Source organism: Urocitellus parryii, chromosome 6 (genome assembly GCF_045843805.1).
Source record: "Urocitellus parryii isolate mUroPar1 chromosome 6, mUroPar1.hap1, whole genome shotgun sequence".
NCBI lineage: Eukaryota > Metazoa > Chordata > Mammalia > Rodentia > Sciuridae > Urocitellus > Urocitellus parryii.
This window is the reverse complement of record NC_135536.1, coordinates 61,086,194-61,113,129: the sequence shown is the minus strand read 5'-3', so window position 1 is coordinate 61,113,129 and position 26,936 is coordinate 61,086,194. Positions and strand designations below refer to the sequence as shown.

Below are 26,936 nucleotides of genomic sequence, written 5' to 3'. Positions count from 1 at the left end.
TTTAATGAAATAGGCAGTTGGAAGCTGATAAACTGAGGTTTAAATCTCAATAAGTGCTGTGATAAATGATTGGCTTCAGCCCTGATATGAATTAAATAAGTCTTAATGGGCTGGACTGGAAGTCTGCACCCCTTTAAGTCATTTCTCTTGAGGATGATAATCTTCCCTGCCCAAGAAATGAAAACAAATCATAATACCTCCTCCTCCACATTTTATACTGAGAATCTTATATTAGAACTATAGAGTGGTTGGGACTGCCACCCCTCCATCCACCACAGTGCAGGTGGGAAGTGAGGCCGTATGCTTAGAAAAAGGTCTCAAGATAGCTAAGGAACTAGCCCCACCTGGGGACTCAGGGCAGATCCAGGTCAGGTTCCCATGCACCCCAGGCTGACTCCTTCTAACCACATGTTTATCAGGGGGTTGCTTATCATTCCAAGATACTCAACAGAAGCCAGAGGTACACTGATTTTTGTTTAGCTTCCTCTCCAGTCCCAGCAACACCCATCCTACAGCTGGAAGAGTGTTGCACCCACAACAACAGCGCTACCCTGTCCTGGAAACAGCCACCTCTGTCCACGGTGCCCGCCGAGGGATACATTCTGGAGCTGGATGATGGCAGTGGTGGTCAGTTCCGAGTAAGTAGACAACCTACGACTTTTATCTCAAACCAGTGACTCCTTCAGAGAACCTGCCATGGAGTCTCTGGCCTGGCTTCCCCAACCCTTCTGGAGGTAGACCACCCTGACAGGGCCTACTGGCCCTTCAGCTGTGGCCTCCCTTCTCCTAATACCATTAAAGACAGAGAAATCTCTGGAATTTTCCTACTCTTCCTGAAAGACAGTACTAGCAGAGCTGCAAGCTCTGAATCAGATGGCCTGTTATAATCTGCTCACCTCCACTGACCTGTGTGACTGGGTCTGTTTCTTACCTCTCTGCACTTTCAGGTCCTTGTCTGTAAACCAGGGGGATAAAAATAACATGTATCTCATGACTTGTTCCTAGGACTTCACTGTATAATCGTGTAAGAGTCTTAGCATGCTGCCCAGCACATGGCGGGGCTGCAGTAGTAGCTATTGTTATTACCATTATTATTTATTGCTAGTACCATCATTAACCACTGTCTAAGATGTGTTTCTTCAGTCATAGCTTGTAATGTCATGGGTTGGCATTCCTCTTACTTGACATGCTGTCTAGGTATGGCCTCCCTATATTCAAAAGCTTTCCTAACAAAAGTTCCCCTGGTTCCATGTTTTTTCCGAGCCTTTCACCAGATAGAACTGATGTCAGCAGATTATTATCACCATAACACAAGGGAGTTCTAATCACTGTGGGAAGCTCATGATCCCCTCTGAAGGTAGCACAGGCTAGCCTTTTGGCAAGACATACCCACGTTGCCTACAAGTTGTTATTCTATGTGTGACTGCCAGTCTGCAAATGTCTGCTTCCCTGTCATATACAGACAAGCTCATTCTCATTCATTCTCTTTTCCTACCTTGCTTTCCTCCTACTCCAACTCAGTTTTCTTTCTTGGGAGCTCTGATGCCTTGGACCTCCTAAAGGAGCAGCCCTTCTGGGTACTGAGTTCAATCCCTGCCCTGACAAAAAGGCACCTTGTCCCTGAAGAGGAAACTTTCCTACTCTTCTGGCCTTCGATGGCCAAACCTGGGTCACCAGTATTCTAGAGCAAAGTCTACCAGTGACTCCTTTCCTGAATGTCTTTGATCCTCCCTAGGTTTGAATGCTTTCAAACAGGAACCATGTCTTCAAGGCAGAGGCTCTTTCTCTTCTAATAAGAAAACCTTTGTTTACATATGTGTTGGTTTACTGGTATGGCAGAATCAAGTTTCTACCCTTCCAAAATAAGGGTCTTGGGTTGCATCCCAATCCATATCTTTGTGTGTGTGTGTGTGTGTCTATAAAATCCTGCTATTGGTCAGTTTCTTACCTCTGACCTTGCCTTTCAGGTCTCATTTCATTTCTAGGGCCTTTCTTTTCCCTTTTATTTTTTTCCTGAGAAACTAATGCTCATGGTTTTCCCTGTTCTCTCCAAAAATATTTATTTTATCCTGACTCTTTCCACCTAATTGCTACCCACCGGCAGTGTTTCAGGCATCCTGCCAGGTCTCGCCTTCTCTTACAGTCCCAGTGTCTCATGTTCATCCCGCTTCCTCATCTCATCCCTCCTGAACCCATCTCTCACCCACACTTCTCTTCCAAGAGTCAGGCCCAGATTTCTCCTTTTGCCGAAATGTCCATGTCTGTATCATAAAACCCCCTTAAACTCAGCATGCTTTAAAACAAACCTATAATTTTCTTTCAAAACAGCTGTGTTCCTTTCTCATTCCCATTGTTTCTTCTTATATATCAGATTCAGAATCTCAACACCAACTGCTCCTCCTTCCTCCTTGAGACCCAGTAACATTAAGGAAGTCATTGAGTCCCCAGATCCTTCCTAGTCAGTCCACTGCTCTCCCCCCAGGGTCCCTCCCTTTCACTCCACAGACTACCTTGAAAAGGTGCCGCCAGGTCAAGCTCCACAAAGGTTCCAGCCGAGTCTGCAGGCTGTTCCTTTCTTACTCTTCAAACACATTTCTTGCCTGGCAGCACTGGCTTCACCAGGGCATTTGTTAAAATGAAAAATCTTAGACCGCACCCCAGAGACCTGCTGGATCAGAAACTGCATTTTAATCAGATTCACAGGTTATTCCTATGCCCATAAAATTTGAGGAGCCTGAAAGAGAAGGAACAATATTCAAATTTGTGTTACTGCTGCAGTAGAATGAATTGTAGGGCTATCCGAGGCCCCAATCTTCTTAGGAGCCCACCGGAGAGCTGTCATTTTAAGGCTGTGCCTCGAATGCAAATTATTTTTACTCATTATACCGCATAATTTTGCAAAGTATATAGCTGAAGAGGGAAGCAAATGCCTAACCTATGCTAAAGATGCATTATGCTAGGATTTATTTTAAGCCTTTGAAATGTCATTCTTCCTCCCCCTTCCCTCTGTACTGTGGTACAAACCTTTACTTCTGAAGCTTTGAGCCTTTGTGACAGTTCCTAAAGTTATCAGTGGAGTTATAAACACAGCACAGAGACCACCCTCATGTTTTCATACATGCTTTAAAAAAATGCTTCTAAGAAATAAATAAGGAAGACTCCTTCTTATAAACAAAGAGCTCCGCAGGTGTAATATACTGTATAAATGCCAAGTTAATATCAATAAGTATAGTTCTAAATATAAGCCTTCAATTTTAATTTCTTAAGCCCTACTAGTTGCTAAAAACTATGACTCATTAAGCTGCTGGGCCTATGATAAATACAAGGATCCATATTCTCCATCTGCACATAAAACCTTCTATGGTCCTCAAGTCAACTTTGGAAGGGGTGTATTATTTTGCACCCCATTTCACAGATTAAGTACCGAGGCTTAAAGGGGTACATTAAACAGCCCAATATCACACAGGGGATTCAAGTTCACATCAGGCTTTCAGAAGAGCTCTTACTCCTAACCATTCAGCAGTTTTGTCTTCCTTGCTCCTGGCAGGGTTCACATTAAGTGGTGTCCTCTTATTTGTTGACCCTCAGGAAGTGTATGTCGGAAAAGAGACGATGTGCACTGTGGATGGTCTTCACTTCAACAGCACATATAACGCCCGAGTCAAGGCCTTCAACAAAACAGGAGTCAGCCCCTACAGCAAGACCCTGGTCCTCCAGACGTCTGAGGGTAAGGCCCTTCAGCAGTACCCCTCAGAGCGAGAACTGCGTGGCATCTAAAATGGCTGGCACGCCCGGAGGTAACCCCACCACTGCCCACATTCCTGAAGTGTTTCCATGACTTGCTCTGCATTCTGGCACAGAGCCGCTGTTCCTCTCCTGCCTTTAGAGAGCCCATGGTATGTGGATGTGATCAAACCAAAGATTCCACATCGGCAGTTCCAACGGCTTGGGCCGTCGGCTTCCTTTGATAACACTCTAAATAAGCTGCAGTTGAAGAAACTGAAAATGAAGGCCTGAATGTGCCCCTGGTGTCTAAGACGAATGTATCTAGGCTGTAGAGCAGGTCTCCATTCTCCACCAATACACATCAGTTGCCAGTTATGCCCAGATGGTTCTCAGTTCCTGTGTCGTGCTTGCTTGTTCCTGAGGGTGGGACCTAGGTTCTTTCCAGCTGTGGATTTGGATGACTGCACATGTTTCCCATGGGCGTGGGGTGCTAAAGCCGTCCAGAGAGGGCCTGTTGGCCACTCCTGGCTTAACCAGTTCTGATCACTTCCATTTCCTACTCAAAGCTCAGGCTGTGGGCACCAGGACAGAGACTTCCTGTGGGCACCAAACAGGAAGAGACCAGCCTCTCTGCATTACCTCGCCATTCTCACCTTTGCCAGTCCCTCTAGTCTTGGTCCAGCTGCCTAGGGCCACTATACAATGTTAATCTCTAGAGAACTTTTGCTTCTTGGCTATACTGTAAATATTTTGGTCATCAAAGACAAAATAATCAGCCTCAGAAGACAGGCTTAAAAGTGATGACCGGGTATAACCTCTGAGGCTTTTCACATTTTCATTTTAAGAGCAATCGCAACACATGAAATTGAACCTATGAGAGGTGTTTGTAGCCAGTGCCAAAGTATTTTGAGACCTTGGGGTGTCATTTTAATCACAGAAGTCGCCTCCCACCCCATTGGCATTCTCGATAACTTCCCTTCACAGAACCAATTATATTGATTTTGTTCACGTTCAAGATGTTAACTAAAAGAACTGTGGAGGTGTTTTTTTTTTTCCCACTTCCCACAAATCACAGCATGTTCCAGTCACCCTCTAAAATGGTTCACATGGTTAAAAACAAGCACAACTTTGAATCCTATAGCAAGGGTGGACGACCCCTAGCCATGAAAACAGTGCTTTGGGGAGCAGTTTTAAGTCTGAGTGATGCTATTCAAACAGAGGATTTGTTGACAGGAAAATGTCCACATGACCTATTTTATTTGGATTACAGTGACATGGTAACTAGAACTTTCCCCAAGATTATCATTTTAGAAACTCCTCTCTGGGATGAACCTATCAACCTGAGAGCAGTTGCCTTTTTCCCCAAAATACCATGATAAATGCTAACACCCTCCAAAAGTTTTTCCTACGTACAATGCAAAGGGCCCTCGATGTGCTGGCCTGGTTTCCCATGTATGCACACAGCAGATTCAGTGAAGTGCATGCCAGCAGAGCAGAGAGAAAATTGTAGTAGTTTTGCTAGTATTTGTCCTCAGACCTATAAGAAAACTATTTCTACTCATAATACATCGTGGGAATTCTATTCTGCTAAAATCAGTTATTAGCATAACAGCCTGAGTGCTACTTTCATCCTGCAGAAGGATGTAATTTCGTAGTTTCTTTTAATGTTCATGAGATTATGGTGTCTAATTTAATAAATTACAGGATTTGGAACTGCGATCCTTGGTACCACAGTCACAGAATCGGGGGTCAATTTCTAAATGAAACTAATGGAACCAGTTCTCTTCCAACAAAGAAACTGTACTGTAGAAATTAATTTCCTCCATGAATTTTATATATTGTATACAAATATAAGGTATGTATCTGAATACAAAGCAGACGCTATCATCATGTAGATATCAGTGTTCTCTGTTACTGCACAGAAGTGACTTTCTCATGATGAAATAAAGTTCACACACATACTTTCTCCATAACTTTGGTTTGTTCTATTTGTTTCTCCCTCTCTGTAATTCATTCAAAAAGACTTAGAAAGCAAGAAAAATATAGTGGATAGTTAAATTAAAAATTTTTTTGTTCAATCTGTTACAATAGATAAAGCCCTATAGAGTTAATTATGTCATTTTTGTTTCTAGAAACAATGAGAAAAAAATTCTATCAACAAATTTTGATACATTCATTGCATTTGTACTTTATTTATGTTATTTCCTACTTTTCCTGGAAAGTTTGCTTTAGAGATTCATCATGTTTGCTTATATGGGGGTCGGGGGGGAGATGGTTCATTTTGGCTTTCTACTATAACAAAATCTTCCACATTCTTCTTAGCAAGAATCAACCCTTTTCCAAAGTTCAAAACACAAAGTTTGAATGTGAAAAGAGTACAATTACATTTGTGATAGCAAGCATAATTTGAGATTACATGTATTTAGTCTGAGGTTTAAATCATTTGTCTCTAAAACCCTGAACTGTCACAAAACCTTCTGCTGTCCTAAAGGTAACATTACACAGAGGAGATCAAATGTCTACATTACTATGTATTCTTACCATTTTTTTTCCTCAAAAGAAAATTTACCTATCTATCTGTCTGTTTCTCTATCTCTCTGTGTTGGGCATGATTGTTAAGTGCCCACTCTGTGCTACACTGTGGTATAGAGTCTTTAGCAGATGGTACTCCTACTCTGTGGAGCTTACAGACTAGTAAGAGAGACAGGCCTTAGGGAAATAAACACACAAATAGGTCACAAGCTTACAAATTTTGATGAGCATTGTAAAAAAGAAAAAGGAAGGCATGATTTTTTATTTTTTATTTTTATACTGTCCAAAAACCAATGTAATTCAGTAGAAATGAAATGTGCTATTATAAGATAAAAGGAAAGGAAAATGTGTTATTTGTGTGAGTTCAAGTTTGGCTGGTTCCTGAAAGCAAATTCCTGGGGAAGTATCTAAGACAGCCATTAAAATATGGCCAGTCCCAGATCTAAACCAAATCACCCTGACTTAAGAAGAAATATAACTGTAAGCAATTTAGAATTTTAAAGCAATTTTAAAATAAGGCCCACAAACTTGGTTGTGTAGAATTTTACAGTAATTCATTTGATACCGTCATGGCTATGTCACAGTCCTTGAAACCATCTACAAAAGAGTGCCTGCTAAACACCTTGTGTACCGAGGCCTTCTTGATACACAGTGTTCTGAGGCTCATTCGGTGTGACAGACTACACTCCCACCAAAAATAACCAGGCAAGGCTGAGTGCAGGATAGGACACTTTCTGTTTATTTTTCTCTAATTGCCTTCTGCCTATCTAAACAGACTGACTGAACCTTTTTCTTGTTTTAATCTGGAGACAAGAAATAAAGGGATGGTAATATTCATGGGACTCAAATAACTCACTGAGCCTATTAACTGGCTGAAAAAAAAATTAAGTCCCTGAGATTTCACTCCACTCAAAACTGGGGAATTGCTTCTGGAAGCCTCCTCTCCAGAATTAAAGAATTTACCCTCCCCAGTCCTTTAAGGAAAGTAAAACATGGAGGATTGCAATATGTGTACTTCAACACTGACCTCTCCATAGAGATTTTCCTTGGACAGATTCTTTGAAAGTGGAATTACTAGATCAGAGAGTCTGAACATTTTTGAAGCCCTTGATCTGTATTTCCAAATTGCTTTCCAAATAGTTTTACTCTAGGAATGTGTGAAACATTCCATTTTAGTATATCACCTTAATTCTACTAATTGGGGTTTAATTTCAATTAACAAAGTCCTCTAAAAATAAAAATAAAAGATGTTTCCAAAAGTGTTTTTACTATATATTTTCATAGAAGTACTATTCTGATTGTTTGACATCTAATAGCTTCATGAAATAAGCCACAACATACTGCAGGGCAAATTAATGTGATCTAAAGGGAAAGAGAGTTCCCAGAGAATGAGTTGGGAAGAAAGCAGGTGGGGTAGAGATAGAGGAAGAGAGAAAGAGGTATCCAGGTAGAGGGGATACCAGTATGCAAAGAAAAGCTTCAAAAATCTGCCTTGCACTGACACAAGATGATATTTGGTCATTCAGAACTTTAATGGAGCACCTCTGTTATGTCAGGTAAATAAGCTGGGCCCCAGGATCACAGGAAAGCATGAAGCAGGGCATGTGCCTTAGAATTCAGGAGCCTTACTGCTCCTCCAAATTCTGTGACACCTTACCTTACTCAGATCAGGGGAGGGATTCAGATATTAACCATGGACACAGAGGTGTAGGCATATTACTGAACTGCCTTAGGGTAGATAGAAAAAAGAAATCACTGTTGTTGTGGTGGTGGTGGTGGTTGTTGTTGTTGTTTTCTGTTGGACCTGATAGTGAAACGTTTAATTAATAGTTTTTATATAATTCCACTAGTGTATCTCAGTCTCCCAAAAATATCTGGGGCTTTCACATCCCTGTAATTTTTCATAGACTCTTTCCATGGACTATGAAGTTCTCAGAACTACCATACCATTCACCTTGCTTAGAACTAAGATCTTCACCCTACAATTTAGTTGCTATCCTGCAATCAAACAGTAAAAACAATGTCTCCAAAATTGGGGAAGAAAAGAAAAAAGGACACAAAGTTCAGGTTTATTTATTCTTAGTTTATGCACAATTCCACTGAGCTCATTGGCCGATTTGTTAAGACCACAGCAAACTAAAAGCCTCACACTGGAACAGAGACAGGGAGTTGTTATAGAAGTTAATTTAGTATTTTGGCAGCATTGATCAAGGAAAGTGACTGGAAAAAATCTTAGAAAAGACCCCCCAAGAAAATCAAAAGAGAGCATTCTGTGCCAAATGTTCTGATTAAGAAAGTCAGAAATATTTCTATCTAAAACATTTAAAAGCTAGTATGTTCTCTGGAACCCTCAGTAGTGGATATAGGGTGTATCAGAGAAGGTCTTATGGAATTACAACATGAAATAAGCTGAAAAAAACTATTACCTTAAACCCTTCTTCATTTTGCATCAAGCTGCCGAGAATTTCTTCATTGTTCATCTGAAGATTCCATGAAGATAGCTATGTAAGAGTCAGAAAATATTTTTAGTTTGCTGAAACTCAATGGAATGACTATATAAAAACTATTCATTCCATATTTCACTGTAAGAGCCAACAGAAAAAAGTGGGGGGGGGGGATTTTTTTCATCCACCATAATGCAGTTAAATAGACTACAGACTACACTTCCACACGCATTGCTAATGTCTGAACCTCTCTCCTGCTCTGTTACTACAACATTCCAGATCTACCCTATGTATTGTCTTCTGCTATAACAAATTACCCCCAAACTTAATGGCTTTAAAACAACACAAATTTATTAGCTGGAAGTCAGATTCCTATGGGGCCAAAAGTGAGGTGTGAGCCAGATTGTGTTCCTCAGGAAGTTCTAGGGGAGCCTTTGTTTTCTTGCCTTTTGCAGCTTCTAGAAGCCATTGCCTTTCTTGGCTCTTGTCCCTTTCCCTGTCTTAAGAACCAGCATCATAACATCTTCCAGTCGCTCCCTTACTCTGACCCTCCTGGTTTCTTTAAAGAAGGAAACTTGTGATTCCTTGGGCCCACCTGGCTAACCCAGCATACTCCCCTTATCTCAAGATCTTTAATTCAGGCACACCTGAAATTTTTTTTGCTATGAAAGATAATACTTTCAGAGGTTTCTGGGGACTAGGATGTGGACATTTTGGGGTGGGCCATTATTCAGTCTGCTATACCCTATGAAGGAGGTATCATGATTATTATTATCCTACTCTCCATATGGGCAAACTGAGCTTTGGTAAGGTTAGGTAACATTTCAAACCCACTTCTTTTAGCCTCCCATGCCTGGCTCAGCATGCTGTGGTGCTGACATTAGAAACGTGCTATTTTCATTTAACCAAAAGGAAAAAAAAAAAAAGAGGGGGGTGGAAACTACCCTAACTCTGTCTGTTAGGTATCTAAAAACATCCTGTCAAAGCGAAGCCACCCTGAGTAGCTGCCTTGTGTACTTAACCAGGAAGCCAGAAATAGGTCTTGAATATTTTCAAAAAGTTATGTTAAGCTTTTGTCAAAAGAATAACATTTCCTGATTGAAGACAGAGACATGGAAGGGGCCATTATTCTCAGCATAACATCTGGACTCCTCCTGAGCCCCGGTGCCTGTTTCCATGTCTCTGTTCTTTCTCCAGCCCCCTTCTACTCCAGGTGAACAGTTCACCTTAGAGAGGCTCTTCTCCCCAAGTGGTACCATGGATGCTCCTGGCTAGCAGTGATGAGTCACTATTTTAAAGGTAATGTCAGAGGCACATCTTTGAGGCCTTTGAAAGCTACAACCAGATGAGATCTGGGGCTTGGAGCCCTGCTCGGGTCGAAAACACAGAGCTATTTATTCACAGAAGGCTTCTGACCCTCAGATCTCAACTGGGAAGAAAAACAGATAGAAGGAAATCAGTGAGAATCATGCTTTAGGTAAGGCTATAAACTCTAGCATTAACCAGCAAATACATGCCTAGGACACTGAAGAGTGCCCCCAAGCATCCTTAGTCAAATGTCCACAGTAGCCATCACCCAATATTTTCCAGGATTGTTTTAAATGTCTTTTTCCTTGATTAGACTCTCCCATCAAAGGAAACCAGTCAGAAAATACTTAATGATATAGGCAGAATATAGATTGCTGCTTCCATTTTTTTTTTTTTTTTGGAATGCCTAATGGCTTCATCTGACCAGTATCTCTTTGCAGGTATAATTTTATAGTGATTTTAATCCAATGTAAGTACCACACTTTTAAACCCTAATGGACTGAGGCCTCCTCTCCCCCAAGAAGTTATAATCTTGTGAGGGAAGAAGAGCCTCTCAGAAGATCAACAACAAGGAACACCTCAGCCCACTTACTCCTGTGGCCAGAATTCTAAAGGGAGGGGGTGATGCATTTGTTTAAAGGGGGGTGGTGCTGCATTTGTCCCTTGTCCCTAACCACACTGGTCCACTGAACACTTTTTAGAGAAAAAAAGATTCATCCTTAATATATTCAGGTGTGTAGCTGCTATCAGATAATCTACACAAACCTTGGTTACCTTGAGACCATCGAAATGTACCCTATGGTCTGTGGCATAAACTTTACCTTTTGTGAACTTCCAAGTCACAGAAGAGCAACGACAGGGTTTTTTCAACCCAAATTTTATCTACCATAAATCGATCCTGCTATAGTCTAAATTCCATCCCATCACAACTACCAGTGTGACCTGGATATTCCCTTGGCCTCTCTGGACATCAATTTCTCATCTGTAAAACTAGGAACTTGGAACAGATGACCTCTAAATTCTTTGCAATTAGTACCTTTGGGGCTCCTCTCTTTAAAATTGCTGTGGAAAGCTGTTAACTATTCCAGAGAATACTATGAAGAGATATTAGATACTTCCAAGGGTCTTTGTGGGTCTTACAGTTCTACCTATGACACCAGAAGTTCAACACTTTAGCAGATAGTGAATAAAGGATCCTATAAGGAAAAGTAAATGGCTCACTGAGCATCTGGGCCTCTCCAAAAATAATTATGTTAAGGGACGGGGTTGTGGCTCAGCGGTACAGGGCTTGCCTAGCACGTGGAGGGTGCTGGGTTTGATCCTCAGCATCACATAAAAATAAAGTAAAGGTATGGCCTCCAACTACAACTAAAACAAAATATTAAAAATATTAAGTTAAAAGAACATTAATTTCTAGAACAAAAGCCTAAAGGTAGATCAATCATACCTGACCAAATTTGGGTAAATTTTGCAAAATGAAAGTCATAATGATAGGTTTCACACAGAGAGAGAGACTTTGTTCCTTTTAGTTTTGACAACATACATGATATCCCAAGAAATTTCCTGAAATTTTTCCACAGGACTGTATTGGATCCAGACTCTATATTTGGTTCTAGGGCATATGCTTGACAGTCGACATTTTGAGGAACAGCTGAGTCCTTTGGAATCTTGGATATCTAATTGAAATATAGGAATTTTCAGTTCTCCTAATGATATTTCCTGATAAATAATGCCATGGCATTCTAAATTAGAGTGATGAGGTACACAACCATCCTAGGCATAGCAAAGGCTGTTTTATTCTTTTAAAAGGAGGCTTTCAAAACAGATTTGTTTTTCACTTCTCAACTGCAATTAATGCCACACTTAAGAAAGCTTAAAATACCACCTTTTGTTATAAATTATGTACCACTTGGACATAAATTGTGACTTTGGTTGCTTATTAGGTCATTGAAGAAAACTCAACCTCCTTCTTCATTCATTTCTTTTGTCTCTTAGAATCTTCCCAACAAAAGGATATTATTTTACAGCTGGCTTATAACTGAACTGAAACTCATCTTTAACACCCTTTGTACAATTCTTAGTGACATGTCTTGCTTTACTGTGCTCTAAAATACAACCACCATGTTGAACCAGGGCCCAAGGGCTGCTTGGTTATGAAGCTGTTCACTATCAGACAGGACACCTTGGGGATTCCACTAGAACACAAAGAAACCTGAATTAGCATACACTGTGATAAGAAACCTCTGTCAGTGTGCTTTTCCTCTTTGAGTCCCAAAAATAATACCTTAAAGACTGTACTTTACATTTTTATATTATTCTACACCTGTAGAAATCTTTCATACTCTGTACATGTTGGTCTAGAAATGCCACCCCTAGAAGTATAAAAACCAATCAATAATAAATAACACAGATTCTCTATATTATTATTCTTATAATCAGCTCTTCTGCCAGCTTCATGTACACCAATTGCTCAATTCTAATACAATGTCTAGCACATGATATGTGTTCAATAAGTGTCAGCTAATGAACAATTCAAAGAACTATACAAGCCAGGCACAGCGGCACATGACTGTAATCCCAGTGATTTGGGAGGCTGAAATAAGAGAATCACAAATTCAAGGCCAACTTCAACAATTTAGTGAGGCCTTATGTAACTTAGTAAGATCCTGCCTCAAAATAAAAAATAGAAAGTGCTAGGGATGCAGCTCAGTGGTAAAACATCACTGGGTTCAACCCCCAGTACAATCAATCAACCAATAAGTAAACAGGAGAACTAACTACACAGTGAGCCAAGCAGAGTACACCACCTAGATATTCTTTTTTCTCCTTGAACCAAAGCCAGTAAAGAGTACACGTGGTCCCCCAGCTGATCTTTATTTACATAATTCTCGGATGCTTCTTTTAAGTAGAAGTCTCTGCCATTAGCTAGGTCTCTGCTCCAGAATCCAGCCAACCCCAGGTGAGAAGGGAAAGAAGTCCAGAGAACAGCAAGAGAAAAATGATGGTCATTGTCAGAGTAGAGGAAAGCACATCTTGACACATTTTCAGTCCCCATCTGAGAGTCTCTACATTCAGTCACTGGCATACTGTTTTCCACTCTACTTTCCCACTAAACTGCTTTCACTCAGTGTAGCTCTTCAGCCTGGCAGGATCACTGCATGTAATGATAAGATATTAGCAATCTATTAGGGAGTTACTTGTCTTTCTCTGGAGATCCTATAAGCCAAAAAATCATCATCATCATCATCATCATCCTGGATAATAGCTGTGACCTGAAACATAGCTTCATATTCTACAAAAAATAACCTCATTCTTCTTTGTCTTGACTAATAAAATATTAATGACTAAGAAACTTTTTCCATATCTCACTAGTTGTATTTTGATGGGGAAGTGAGAACGTGAGATATACTTTCTTCTTGCATCCCATGGGGATAACAGAATACACACTAGAGTAGTTCTGCATATGTTAAATATGACTTATTTGTGATTTGGCTAAGCCAGGTTGTGGCAATACCATTCTCAATATTATCATATTGTCTTTGATTCATGCCTTTCCACATGCTCAGAGAGGTATGACCAGGAGCGTGAAGGATCTGAAATCCATACATAGAAGAACAGTTGGAAATAGACCACGCTTTAGGTGAGAAAAGGGAAAATTTAAAGAGGAGTGGTAGCTTGCCTCAAATACTTGAAGAACTATTAATCTGTTCCATAAGGCCCCAGATGGTAGTGCTACAATTGGGGGGGGGCAGAGTTTCCCAAGGAATACATCCACGCAATACAAGCACTAACTACAGATTAGAGAAAGCTGGATGGAGGTGACATTTCTTATCTGAGGGCACTTCAAGGGAAGCATGATGGTTCCTCCTCAAATGTTGAGATAAGGGTCTTCCTTCTGAGACTTGCAATCTAAGATAACATGAAGTGGCATAGGTGACCTGAAGGCAACTGATCAAACACTTGCACATGTGCCCATGTCCATGAGGAGCAGTGTGAAGGGAGAAGTGCCTGTCTAGTCTGGCTGGAATCAGGTGGACAGTGTTCTCCTAATTCATTTGGAAAGTTCTCATGGCAAGGCAGAATGATGATGATGATGGTGGTGGTGGTAGTGGTGGTGGTGGTGATATAGAAGCAACTTAGAAGAAATGGGTAAGAATGAAGATGTCAGGAATGGGAGGCCCTAGTTGGGGAGAATTTAAAAACCTCAAAAAATAAAAATGGAATGTTTAGGTAACATGGATATTAAATGTTTTCCTGAGCAGAGGGCAGAGTCCAAAAGTAAGAGGAGTCAAGGAAAATTGGGTCATTGATAAACAATGGATCCACAAAAAAGGATAAGACAATAATCATTTGAGTGTCAAGTTATTAATCCCAGGAGTAGCCATAGCTATCGTCAGCCCCCACCCCACAAAGTGGTGCCCTTGCCAATCCTTAAGTTCTCCTTCCTGGTGCTGAAAGTAGAAAAGGTGAGTATGACTCAGGATGGTCATATGCTTCCCCAGTTCTGGATTCTGTACCCATCTCGTCATGGGTTTACAGATAATTGCTTGAGGATTCAAAATGCTCCAAAATTCATCTTACCACATATGCATTTTCCCTTAAATTTTGAAGCAAGAAGTATTTTCAATATAATGAATTGAGAGTCATTCCAAGGAAATTCTTTTTAATACAAAATCTTTTACATGCTGGGGTTGTGGCTCAGTGTAGAGAGCTTACCTAGCATGGGTAAGGCACTGGGTTGGATTATCACCAATATATATATATATATAACTGATAAAATTATAGCTGTAAAGGCCCTATCTCATTAAAAGCCCATGTCTATTGGTGGTGCTATATTATAGTTCAAATCTTTCCCATTAAACTTAGAGGGTAATTTCCCCCTTAAGTTGATTATAACATAATTGATTTTTATAGATAATAATTTTTGATGTATCATATCTGAACAAAGAAAGGATTTTATATGCCAATTCATCCGAATCATATGAAGTCTAGGTAGAAGTTTTGGAAACATAAAGCCTTAACTCCATAAATAGCAATTCCTTTTCTCTGAGATCTGGTTTATACTTAGAAAAAAAAAAAAACTTGCCCTAAGGATAATTCTAAAGTATAGAAAGCTAACTTTAATATTGTGAGTTCAGAAATGAAAATGAAACTGCTTCTTGGCAGTATTAGAACTTGCCAACACCCTTGTTCTGAGCTCCTCAAATAGGATCACGTTGGTCCCACACACACTGCAGTTATTTTTGCCTAAACATGCACAGAGTAGCATTTTGACAGGAAAAGGGCGTGCCCAAAGAGGGGCTGCTAACAGACTCAAGCCAGAAAAGCATTCCCAGTAACACCTGCTGGCCACCAAAACAAAATTACTTTTTCAAAAGATGAAAGTTCCCTTGGGGTTTTGGACACAGTGTGTAACTTTCATGTCCTGAGTTTTTTCTGTTAAACTGAGTGTTAAGAAGGCTCCAATTGGTGAATGATTCATTTCGGACAAAACCATATCACTGCATAGATAGCTATTGTTTGACAAGTGAAAGAAGTCGTTTTACTTAGTCGAGAAGCTAACTCACAACTCTAAAGTCAGACCAAGTAATTGATTAAGTTCTTACTCTGGTATAATGATCTTCAATACCAGACAGAACTATTTGAAAAGAAACAGAGACACTTTACACCAATGCACCTCCCCACTGCCCATAGCTATTTATAATTAGAGAACCAGAGAAGGTCAATGATGGTCCTAGGGTCTGAATAGAATTCCAAAGCAAAGGTAAGACTCCTCCCAGGTTACTTGTTGGGCCCTCTCTTAGGTCACCCCACATTTCATCTCCTATTCAAAGATCAAGCCTTCAGTGTGCTATTATAGAAATCATCTCATCCATCCAGAAATGGAAAAAGACACATTAGCAGAGAAAGGAGGAAATAAGAAACAGTTTGTAAAACTTATTGTCTCCTAAGTTAGAAACACTTTAAGAGATTTTTATTGAATACCCAGTAATTTGTTGGGGTAGCTGAAGCTGATAAAGTAATAATCTCCTCTTGGTCAACAGTGGGTAAAATTGACCTCTGAAGTTTCTGAATTCAACTCTAAAAATATTTAATTTAAAGGAATCCTCCCAAAAGACTTTTTCTACCACCAAAAATTGGGGGAAATGAAAAAAATTGTTAGTGATGTGAGAGGGCCTTGAGTCTAGGTCTTGGGTCCTGACCTGCTGAGAATTTCCTGCCAGCCAGCAGATACCTCAGCTTTGTTAATATCTGCATGTGGCACCCTGCAGGACAGATGAGGCTTGTATGAATGCATTGTTAAGACAGGTCTTGGGGAACCACAGGTAGCAGATTTCTGATCTGTAGTTTGCATTGATCTTACATTTAGACACAGACTCAGAAGAACAGACCCTCCCTTTTCCAGTGCCTTCGGAAAGATTGCCGCTCCGTAGAATGAGTCCTTTCTCCTCCACCCTTAATCTACAACCCAGCTTCCCCGGGAGATCCTACTTTGATTTCCGATCCTCACCCCACCAGCTGAGTTTGCATTCTTCTTTACAGTCTCTCAATACATCGGGTGAGCTGAGCTGTCAGACCTTTCCTCTTGATCTCTGTGCCTTGAAGGCATCTCTGAAATACCTGTTTTGTTCTTGCCATTCATGTGCTGTGGTGAGGGGGATGAGCTAGTCTCTGTGTCTGTGGCCTGCTTCCAGTGTGAGGATCATTTGGATGATGGAGCTTTGTGGCGTTCTTGTTTGTGTGGCGAAAGGACCAACCATGGAGCTGTGATCCGTGTGTGATGGCATTGGAAAGTGATGAGTGAAGTTGTTCTTTTTGCACAAGCTGGTAGCACCATGGATAACTTGCTGTCATCACATGCAGTGGCATAGCACGGCACAGGCGCTGGCTGAGTGGAGGCCGCAGTAGTAGCTGAGAGGTTTGCAACCCTTCTGTATCCAGGAAACCAGCTGTGTCTGGGAGACTGGATCAGTGCATCCAGCCTGGAGTGGTCTGATTAAACATAGACTCAAGAGATCTTTATTGACAAAATCAAATAAAAAGTGAAAACATGCCCACAGCAGAATGCATCGTACAAAGCAGGCAAACCAGAGAGCAGGGAGTGAAAGTATTTTCTGCAAAAGCCTGTATTCACTGGCCAGACAGCGGGCTCACAGCTGTTTTCCTAGCAAAGGGCAGGGACCACCACTGGCTGAATTAGAAATCCTTAACTCCTAATGCTCGATGCCCAAAGACCCAAAGCAATTCAAAAGTTCAACCTCTGGGGAGTTTCCCTGGTTGTGACACAGGGCTTATGGTTGATTTCAGGGAAGCTAGACTTGTGTTACTTTGCAATGAGCTACGTCTAGCAAATAGAATCTTAAAATATCTACAAATGCAGACCTATTTGATCTCTTCAGGACTATATTGTAATCATGGATACACATGATGCACATTTCACATTTCCAAAGGTTTCTTTTGGCTTTTATTTTTATTCTTTTGGCTCATCCCACATCCTGGAATGAAGAAGGCCACAGCATGACAGTGCAAAAAGGATGCAGGGACTTCAAGCTCTCTTGAAAATGATGTTTTTCTTTGTGCTTTTGCGTTTCTTATTGTTTCTCTGTGCACTACTGGCTTTCTGACATGCTTTGTTATGGAACTCTCTTCACTTGTGTCTAATGTAATGAAATATTGTTATAGTCTTTGTAATGTATATTGTCTCAAGAATAAAATGAAATGTGGGTTTGGGGATATTTGACAGGTGTATTTAACAGCATTGTTCTAGCTGTATTGTGGAATCTTGAATGTATGTGTTTAAAGTAGTGTAAAAAGATTTCAGAACGTTCGTTTCAAAAAATGACTTGCAAAAGGCATGATTCATTTAAAAATCGGTAAAGCCCTGGTCAGATTCTACAAATTTATTTCCAAAGCTGGAAATAAAATTCAATTTTAAAACTCTGAATGTTCCACACTCACTGTGCTCTAACCCAGGAGTAGGAATCGAAGTGATAGTCAGTAGAAACCAAACATAAAAACCAGGCTGAGTGAAGTTAGCTAACCCAAAGTTAGGTCATAATCTTTACATTTTGTTTTTTAATTCAGTCCTTTTCTTCAGTAAGTTGCTTTTCTAATTGTTGTAAATTCTTGTAAGTCAGTGAATTATCCTTTAGTTGTTTTAAAAAGTGGCATGTAAGGACCTTACTAATTGGAAAAATAAAATTACATGATCCTTTATCCCGTAGTGCTCATTAAGACTACATTTTCTAAATTAGTCCCTAACACCACTGGAAATTATAAGTCACACACCTTTGAACACTTTAAGACTAAACAGCCTTCCTCTGTCTCCACACAACTCCTCATGTAGTGGGGGTTTGCAAACCTTTGGGAAGGGGACAGTTGAAAAAATTCCCCAGGTGACTCCACTGTCTGAGATCACTCCCACTCCCATCCTCCCTGCTCCTCTCCTTCAGGGACAACTACCGATGTAACAAAGCAATCTACAAAAAGAGCATTAAATGTGGGTATTGCTACCAGTCAGACCAGCTGTTTGTAGTATATGTAACATTTTTCAGATTTTTGTTTTTAAAACATTCAGTTCACACCATTATTACTTATCAGATGCATTAACATATGGATTACATGACACATTTAGTTAGAGACATATCATTGAACTTGGGCCTAAGTCAAAAGAAAGACTTTGGGGCATATCCAGAATTAGAAATGCACACAATAATGCTAAGAGAGCACAGCTTCGATAAGATCCAATAATTTCTCCATTTTGATTGGGCATATTTTTCTCATATTTTTCTCAGTCAACCTTCTTAGTATGAAAATTCAGTGGACAAGATTGAACTTGAAAGATGGATGATGAAAATTTAAGCTCCAGGATTTAGAATCAATTGGAGAAGACTTTATTAAAGAGTAAAAAGATGTACTTTTCATTTGAAAGAGCAGAGAAGCAATTTTTACCCAGCAAAGACAATGAACACAAAAAGGGCTTTGTTTTTTCATGAATCAGGCCTCTGGTGACTCCATGCAGTCGGTGCTTTTTAAATGTGTACAAATATTTTTTATCAACCTGGCTGTTGTTTCATAGCTTTGATGTGTAGTATCTCTTTATAGGATGCAATTTTGAGACACAGTCTGCACCTTACTCTCAATTAGGCAAGTATACCTATTGTAATTGTTATCTTTGACTTATGTGACTGGTATGCTCAATTTCCTTCACAAAATAAATGGCAGCAGCTTATTTTATGTCAATAAAATTGTCTAATTGTCTTCTCACCCCTTTATGAGTTTTTCAAATTCTTAGCAAAATGGAAAAAAAATCTGTATTTTTAATGTTATATCTCAAAGCTTACTTTCCCCCCAGTTCTCTTATGCATCAGTGCAAAGTACTCTTTATGAGCATTTAATGTGGGTACTGCTACAAGTCAGACCAGCTGTTTGTAGTATTTGTAACATTTTCAGTGGATCCCTTTGTGGTATTAGTCTATCAAAAGAGACATGTTTTCTTATCAATGTCAATTTTGCTTCCTATTTCTCTCCCCCATGCCTTTCATTGGAATGACAACAGTTGACATTAAAAAGCTGTTGGCAGGTATGGAATAACCTTGTTCTATTACCAGTAGCAAAGACTGAAATGCATGTGAGGTGGCTCACAGGTTCAATAAGTCAGCAATATCATCTCGCTGTAGTGTGTTATTTGTAGGCAGCATTTAGAATTTGAGGTACGCAATGTATACAAAGACGTCCTTCTATCTGTGCTTAATGCCCAAACTGCCTACTGCTCCAGCAGAACAGAGTACATATTAGTTTTAGGAGTAGTACATTTTCTAGTTAGGAAGGAAGAAACCTGTCCTATATTCAAGTCACAATCATCCGTGGAAATTAGTTTATGTTGCTTATAGCCTCACAGCTTCTGAGCAGGCAGGAAAACCAAGAAAATTTTCAAAACAACTAGACATTAGCACTTCTGCCTAAGGGCTATTTCCTGATTTCATTCAGTGTGTTTTATCCCTCCTCCATCCAGGACTCTAGATCTAGCCTCCCCGCCTCAGGGGTTACACAGGCACCTTAGTGCATCCCCTCTCCCTTTATGTCTCTGGTGCACTGTTCTGCCAGTCACCAGAGGAAGGGACTTGCACCTTCCAAACTCGATGCTACTTCACTCCCGGATCACCCAGTTGGGAGTGCAGTCTGCGCCAGGTAACCCCTGCTGAATCGGTCGTGTGTCCTCCATCTGCTTCTGGTGCAGAGTACCAACTCCCAGGATGTGCCCCTGTCTGCTCACTTATGGCCCCTCTGGCCCCAGACACCTCCTTCCTGCATGGCAGCATGAAAACTTGACACGATGCTCCTCACCCACCCAGGGGTGTGTTTCAGACTGTTGGATCTGCCTTAATAACCCAATTCCTTTCTGTTGTTCTCAGTGGCCTGGTTTGCTTTCGACCCTGGCTCTGCGCACTCGGACATCATCTTCTCCAATGACAACCTGACAGTGACCTGTAGTAGCTATGATGACAGGGTGGTCCTGGGGAAGACTGGCTTCTCCAAGGGAGTTCACTATTGGGAGCTAACGATAGATCGCTATGACAACCACCCGGATCCTGCCTTTGGTGTAGCTCGCATGGATGTGATGAAGGATGTGATGTTAGGAAAGGACGACAAAGCTTGGGCAATGTATGTGGACAATAACCGGAGCTGGTTCATGCACAACAACTCGCACACCAACAGGTACCCTGCAGCCCCAAACCAAGCCTTCTTCACGTTGGCTTCTGGTCACTGATGAGAACCCTGGTCCAAAGACCTGTTACATAGGTGACATTAAGAAAGGGATGGTAGTTTTCATTAAGTCACAGAAGAGATCCATTACTCTAAGCTGTGTCCATCTTGCAGGTGGACCTTTTTTGCATAATAATAATAATAGACATGTGCAGTTTTCTTAGCCCTTTATTGCTATGTTACACCCGGGACTAGGAATTAGAGTCCCTAGGGAGATTCACTGTAGAAAAACAATGCAGGATTCTAAAACCCAGGCCTATGACTTACCAGAAAAGTGCTTCCAGACAAAGTAATATTTGTTTTTCCCTATGTGGGTTTGCATAGGCTCCAAGTTAGTAAAAAAAAAAAAAATCCATACAGGAGTATTTAATCTGGAGATTAAATGAGACATAAAAAATTGCCTAACGGTGGAGGCACCAGAAAATAAAAGCCATTGTTCTTATTATTATCAATACTACTCCAAATAGAAGCAATGCATTGTACAAAATCTTCTTGATGCCAATTTGGTGAGCTTTGTTCTAAGACTTTCTTATTATTGTATGAATTCAGAGCACCCAGTTGCTAAAGAAGGAGAAGTTAGTGAGCTCCTTAAGGTTTTCCTCTATTACCAAAATATAGTTTCTTTTTTCATTTGTTTGTGTTCTCTTCAAATGTAGTTTATCAAAAATTTCTGAGGCGAGAAGTGTCTTTCATGAACACTGGTTCACCTTAGTCTTAAAGATTCCTCAAGATACATTTGCATTGGTGTCTCTGAAAAAAAAAAATCCAGTTGCATTTGGTCAGACCAAAGGAAAAGCAGGTCAGGCAGTGGTGGGATGACCAGTCTCTACCATTTTAGCTTTTTCCTATATGTGCATCCCTGGCCCTTGTATTGTAGACAGTAGATTCCTAGGGCCTCCTGTTCCCTGGGATATTTTCAATATATCTCCATTTGGGTGTGTATCTTTCACTATCACTTGAAGTGAGCACATATACCATTTCAACTTGATATCAAATCCTACGGATGTACACAGTTGTCTTCAGTGATTTACCTTTAAGGGAACTCTAACACTAGATTCCTGATGCTGTTACCTCTGTACCATGATTAGCATCTCTTTTTTTGAAGTGAAGGACTGAATAAGAACACAACCAACACACTATGCAGAGAAACACATTCTGAACACATGTGCCTGCATGCAAACTGCATGTCACTTGTGCTGTTTGTGTTAAACCTGTGAATAACAAGATGCAGCTTGTAAACCTGTCTTTTAATGGCTGTGTACAGTCTGTATTCTGCATGCAAGAGGAAATGAATTGTGTTTTTAAATTTCTGTGCTCTGCTGAGATGAGGATGAAGTTCAGTATTGCTAGGTTTCAAAAAGGAAGGGAAGACAAATCTGATCACCCCTGTTTAATGGCGTTTGGTGAAACCATCAATTGAAGCGAAGACACAATTCTTTGTAAAAAAATGGCATTGATATGCAGGTTCTATAAAATCACTGCATTTCCTGTATTGTAATTACCTCACTTTGCATGGAAGAATATTCTTAGATGTTGTCATTTTTCAGAGACCCTATAACTTCTTAATTCAAATTCAGCATGCCAAAAAATTATCATCTTTCTGGAAAGAGTTTTACTATTTAATGGGAAGCAGAAGGCCCCAAATTCAATTTCCCATGCATATGTTTTAGGTTCAACCTAACTGCGTCTTTATTTAGACTTTCATTAAGTCATTTTGTATTTAATGATGTTTAATTTCCACTATTTATGCAAAGTGTGCAACATAGCCAGAATCTGAGCTCCGGCAGCCGAAAGACTATTGTTTCCCAGACCTTAGTGTTTTATTTTCTACTGTTGCAGCTCATGGTAGAGACCCTGATGAACAAGTTCACTCTCAGCAATGCAGAGCAACTCACATACTCCCATCAGGAGCTGATTCCTCCCCCAAGGGAGTGGACTTTGGTGGGAGACAAAAAGATCTTACCCCTTGTACAGCACAGATATATGTACTGTACAATGATAGGTATACAGTATACCTGTGATATTTAAATTTTATGTGAAAGGAGGTGCTTACAGGAAAACTTGCTTCAAAAAGCTGGGAGGGAGGGAGGCAAAACCTATAAACAGGTGGCAACAGATTGGCTTAACCATACAAAAAGGGGAGCTTTAACAATGATAACAAGCAAGTAAAACCCCATTTCTTTCTTTTCCCACAGAACGGAGGGAGGAATCACAAAAGGGGCCACCATTGGTGTCCTCCTCGACTTAAATAGAAAGACCTTGACATTTTTTATCAACGATGAACAGCAGGGTCCCATAGCATTTGAGAATGTGGAGGGCCTTTTCTTCCCTGCTGTCAGCCTAAACAGGAATGTGCAGGTAAGCCCCAAGCCCCTCTGGTAAGAACAGCTTCTTCTGGTTTCAAAGGCTGTCCCTGGGCTCAAGTCAAACCCCTAGAGCACAGAGCACAGGCATGGAGGAAAGCGGGAGAGAAGGGATCAGCACCACTAGTGGTGGAATTTCATACCAGTGTAATCCTTTCCTTATATTTTCAATTTAGTTAACAATGTGTGGGAAACTGAAATCTGTTTTGTTCTACACATGATTTGCTCTAGTTCATCTCTAAGTAGAAGTGAAAGCCTTTAACAACTAACACAAAACCAGATGAGATGACTTACACAGAGCTCCACGAATGCCTGAGAAGAAGTGAAGATGTATGATTGAAGTATTCCTACACTTAGCAGAAAATACAAGCACTTTCTCTGCATTCCAGCTCTGCTAGGTGCTGTAGGAATAGAAACATCGAGGCTGCCTGGAACTCAGTTACTTAAGATTTATTGTAGACATAAAACAGGTTCTCCTCATTCAGTCATTCAGTAAAAATATATGGAGTGCTGTTAACATACCAGGCACTATTATACATATCTAGTATACATCAGTGGGGGGAAAGAGCAGATAATAACCTTATAGAAAACAAACAATAAACAATAAGCACAATGACATTAATTATATGGTGGTTAGAAAGTAAAAAGTGTGATGGAGAAAAGGCTGGGTCAGGGAATACAAAGTACTGGGACTTGAGGGGGAGGGGAGCAGAGGGGTTTACAGTCTTAATGAGGATGGCCAGTATAGGCTGGCCCTATTGCAATAACAGATGAAATGACCCTTACAGGGGTGGAGTGAGCTATGTGGAGAGTTCCATGGAGAAGAAACAGCCTTTGCAAAATCTCTATGGCATAAAGAGCCCAAATGGACAGGGAAGGGCAAAGAACCTGGTGGGCTGGGGCAGCAGGCAGCAGTAGAGGAGGATCAGAGCCATGCAGGGGTGGAGGCTGTGCACTGCCAGCCACTGTCAGGACTTGTGATCTCAGGGTCCTCCTGAGCTGGGGCTCTCATTAACAACCGTGAACCTCCGTCAGAAAATAGCTCCTTAAGATAGGACTTGAGAATCCTATCTTGAGATATTTTTAAAAATCAGTGTTGTCTATCAATATGAGCAGTAAAACTGATTGGAGCCCAGTGACTCCTGCCCTTCTTTTCTTTATGCAAGTAGATGGAGATTTCTGGGAGGCTATAATCTAATCTTTCAGAGTTTATCTTCTACATAGGAAGAAAGAAAACTACAAATTTCCCTATAAGTAAATCTCAGAAAAAAAAAAAAAACACTCAACGTTTTCAAATTTTCAGCCATTTTCCTTCCAAAGAAGATCATACTACATGCTCTACAGGGGTTTCCAGGATGTTCTGAGTATCTTTAGATTAAAGACTCTTGGGTGGGGAAGCCAAGGACAAAAAGGAGGAAAAGATAGTACTGAATGAAATAGTTCTAGTCTTGCCCATGGAGGTTTGAGGCTGAACAGAAACTACTACGGCCATGTTTCTTCATAACTGGCAAACAATTGTCCATGCAATCCCAGAGAGGTTTATCCCCACCTGGAATAACTAGTAGGCTAGCAGTAAGGGAGGAGTCGTCTCTGCTGATCTGTCCTCTATCCATGGATTCAATGGTGCTCACTGAGGAGAAGCCAGTGGGTTTACTACCTGCAAATCAGTATCTTTTATCATAAGGTATACAGTCTCTCAGAATAAAAGAAGCAGGTGGCTGAGAACCAGATTATTAAATATCGTCAGAATTTGAGAGCCCCCCAAGATAGCCAGGCTGTTGCCACAGCTAGAATTCTGCTAGAACCCTCCTTACTGTCTACTGGAATCGACCGGAGAGAAACAGATAGACCCCTTTTTAAATTAATAGCACACCCACTGTGCACTGTGTTGGGGGGGAAGGGGTTAACCGCAGTGTATTGCAGAACTCACAGTCTCCTTCCCACCAGGTCACACTTCACACTGGGCTCCCGGTCCCTGACTTCTACTCCAGCAGAGCATCCATAGCCTAAGGATGTGCTGTGGAGGCACCAGCTGCCTGTTTCCTCTGCCTGAGAGAGAGAGAGAGAGAGCAAGTCAGCAAGGAGCTCCGCCAGCCTCAGCCAAGTTCAGAGTTGGCAGAAGAGGGAGAAGGAGGAAAGAACAGCTGGTCCTCTAGAGTTCTGCCCCTTTCCCTCCAGCCTCTCCACCCTCGCCATGCCTGTGTGCGCTTCCACGTCTAGCAATCTAACCAACAAAGGACCTAGACAGCCCACCCTCACTTCCTTTCCGCTCCCAGGTTTTGCTTTTATTTAACTTAGTATTTTTATATAGGTGAGTTCACTCCATTTCTTTTCTGAACATGATATTGGTGACTTACAGAACTGGTACTGCCGAGAAAAAAAATTCTCCTAATAACCTTTTTCTTAAGCCTTCAGTCAAACAATGAAGTTGTAGAAGGAGGTAGAGAAGAATGAGCTGAATTTAGAACTTTGCAGTTTACCTCCTAGAATGTTCTTGCCCTCATACCTCTCATGCAGTGCTAGGTCTGCATAGCTAACCTTTGAGAGGTGGGCAGAGTGAGTCTATCATGGAGAAGTTTTACTACCCATTGAAGCACAAAAATATCAACTACACAGGTTCACACCAGGGTAGGATCATTAGGATAGCCCAATCAGTAGGACAGGCCAGCAACCCTGGCCACTATAAGAACCTGGAAAGTCTCTAGACAGAGGCAGACCAGGGGATTTCATGATTTGATTCATTTATTTAATGCAAGTTTTTAATTGAGAAACTACTATGGACCAGGCACTGTTCCAGACACTAGAACCCTATGTTCTAGACACTGTGGAAACATGGGATGAACAGACAGGCATAGCCTCTGCCTGTTGGAGCTTATATTCTAGTTGGAGAACAAAGCAAAAATTAAATAATTACAAATTGTTTTAAGTACCAGAAAGCAAGTAGACAAAGGTCAAAGAGCTTTATCAGGAAGGTCTTTCAGGCTCCCTAGATGATGCTAAAAACCCACACATTCTGGCCATCACACCAGAAATGTACCAACTCAATGCCTTTTCAATTGCCCTCTTTTAATTATGTCCTGCTGCTACTCATCACAGAGCCCTTCTTTGGTAGAAATGACGTCATCATTCTTAGATACCAAGCCTTAAAAACGGTTAAGAAATAAATGGTGAGCAGAGGGCAGAAGGCCCATGCTCGGTAATGGGGGATCTTAAGTTGCGGTCCACAGCATTCACACTCTCAGGATAAACATCTACCTGTGTGCTACCTGTGCCTATTACAAACGAAAACTCCACCCACTCTGCTGCCATCCACAGCCCGACTTTCTGGGGTAGTTCAAATAATGTTTGGATAAGATTTTTGCTACTAGTTGTTACTAGGACTGACGGCAGAATAATAAGGCTTATTACTTCTATAGAGGGAGATACTTACCCTTCAGATTCTTTAGTTTGACATGAAGTTGTAGAAAATGTAGGACCTGGAGGAAAAAGGTCTAGTTGGTTGTCTAAATATTTTCCAGCGAGCCAAGAATATCACCATGAAAAAATAAAAAAACAGGAATAACAAACAGAAGGGGAAAAGGTAAGAAGGGAAAGCTAATAAAGTCTTGGCAAAAGGTAATATATGTAAATAACTACTTTACTATTATTTACTTTTGTGCTTCTTTTACTTAGATTATTTCTATCAGTTATAATGTTTTTCTAATTGGAAGCTAATTTATTGAACGGGTGCTATCCTATCTATCGGTCTTGGTTTTCCATGGCTACACAAACACTGTTGCAGGACAACACTGGTTTG

General features: G+C 40.7%; 1 protein-coding gene across 25 annotated transcripts in view; it reads left to right on the top strand.

Annotated features, from left to right (window-relative positions):
- Trim9 (tripartite motif containing 9) overlaps nucleotides 1-25,150 on the top strand; it is a 108,655-nt gene extending 83,505 nt beyond the window's left edge. For 2 of the 25 annotated variants that reach the window (XM_077799641.1, XM_077799631.1), the window contains 8 exons: nucleotides 481-638; nucleotides 3,589-3,727; nucleotides 16,381-16,569; nucleotides 19,116-19,157; nucleotides 19,570-19,593; nucleotides 20,426-20,729; nucleotides 22,973-23,135; nucleotides 25,088-25,150. In XM_077799641.1, coding sequence (XP_077655767.1) covers nucleotides 481-638; nucleotides 3,589-3,727; nucleotides 16,381-16,569; nucleotides 19,116-19,157; nucleotides 19,570-19,593; nucleotides 20,426-20,729; nucleotides 22,973-23,135; nucleotides 25,088-25,150 — 1,082 coding nt within the window. Of the gene's footprint in view, nucleotides 1-480; nucleotides 639-3,588; nucleotides 3,778-4,573; nucleotides 4,607-16,380; nucleotides 16,570-19,115; nucleotides 19,158-19,569; nucleotides 19,594-20,425; nucleotides 20,730-22,972; nucleotides 23,136-25,087 lie in introns of those variants that run through there. The other 23 variants (XM_077799647.1, XM_077799646.1, XM_077799643.1 and 20 more) reach the window with 20 other exon arrangements.
- The last annotated feature ends 1,786 nt before the right edge of the window (nucleotides 25,151-26,936 follow it).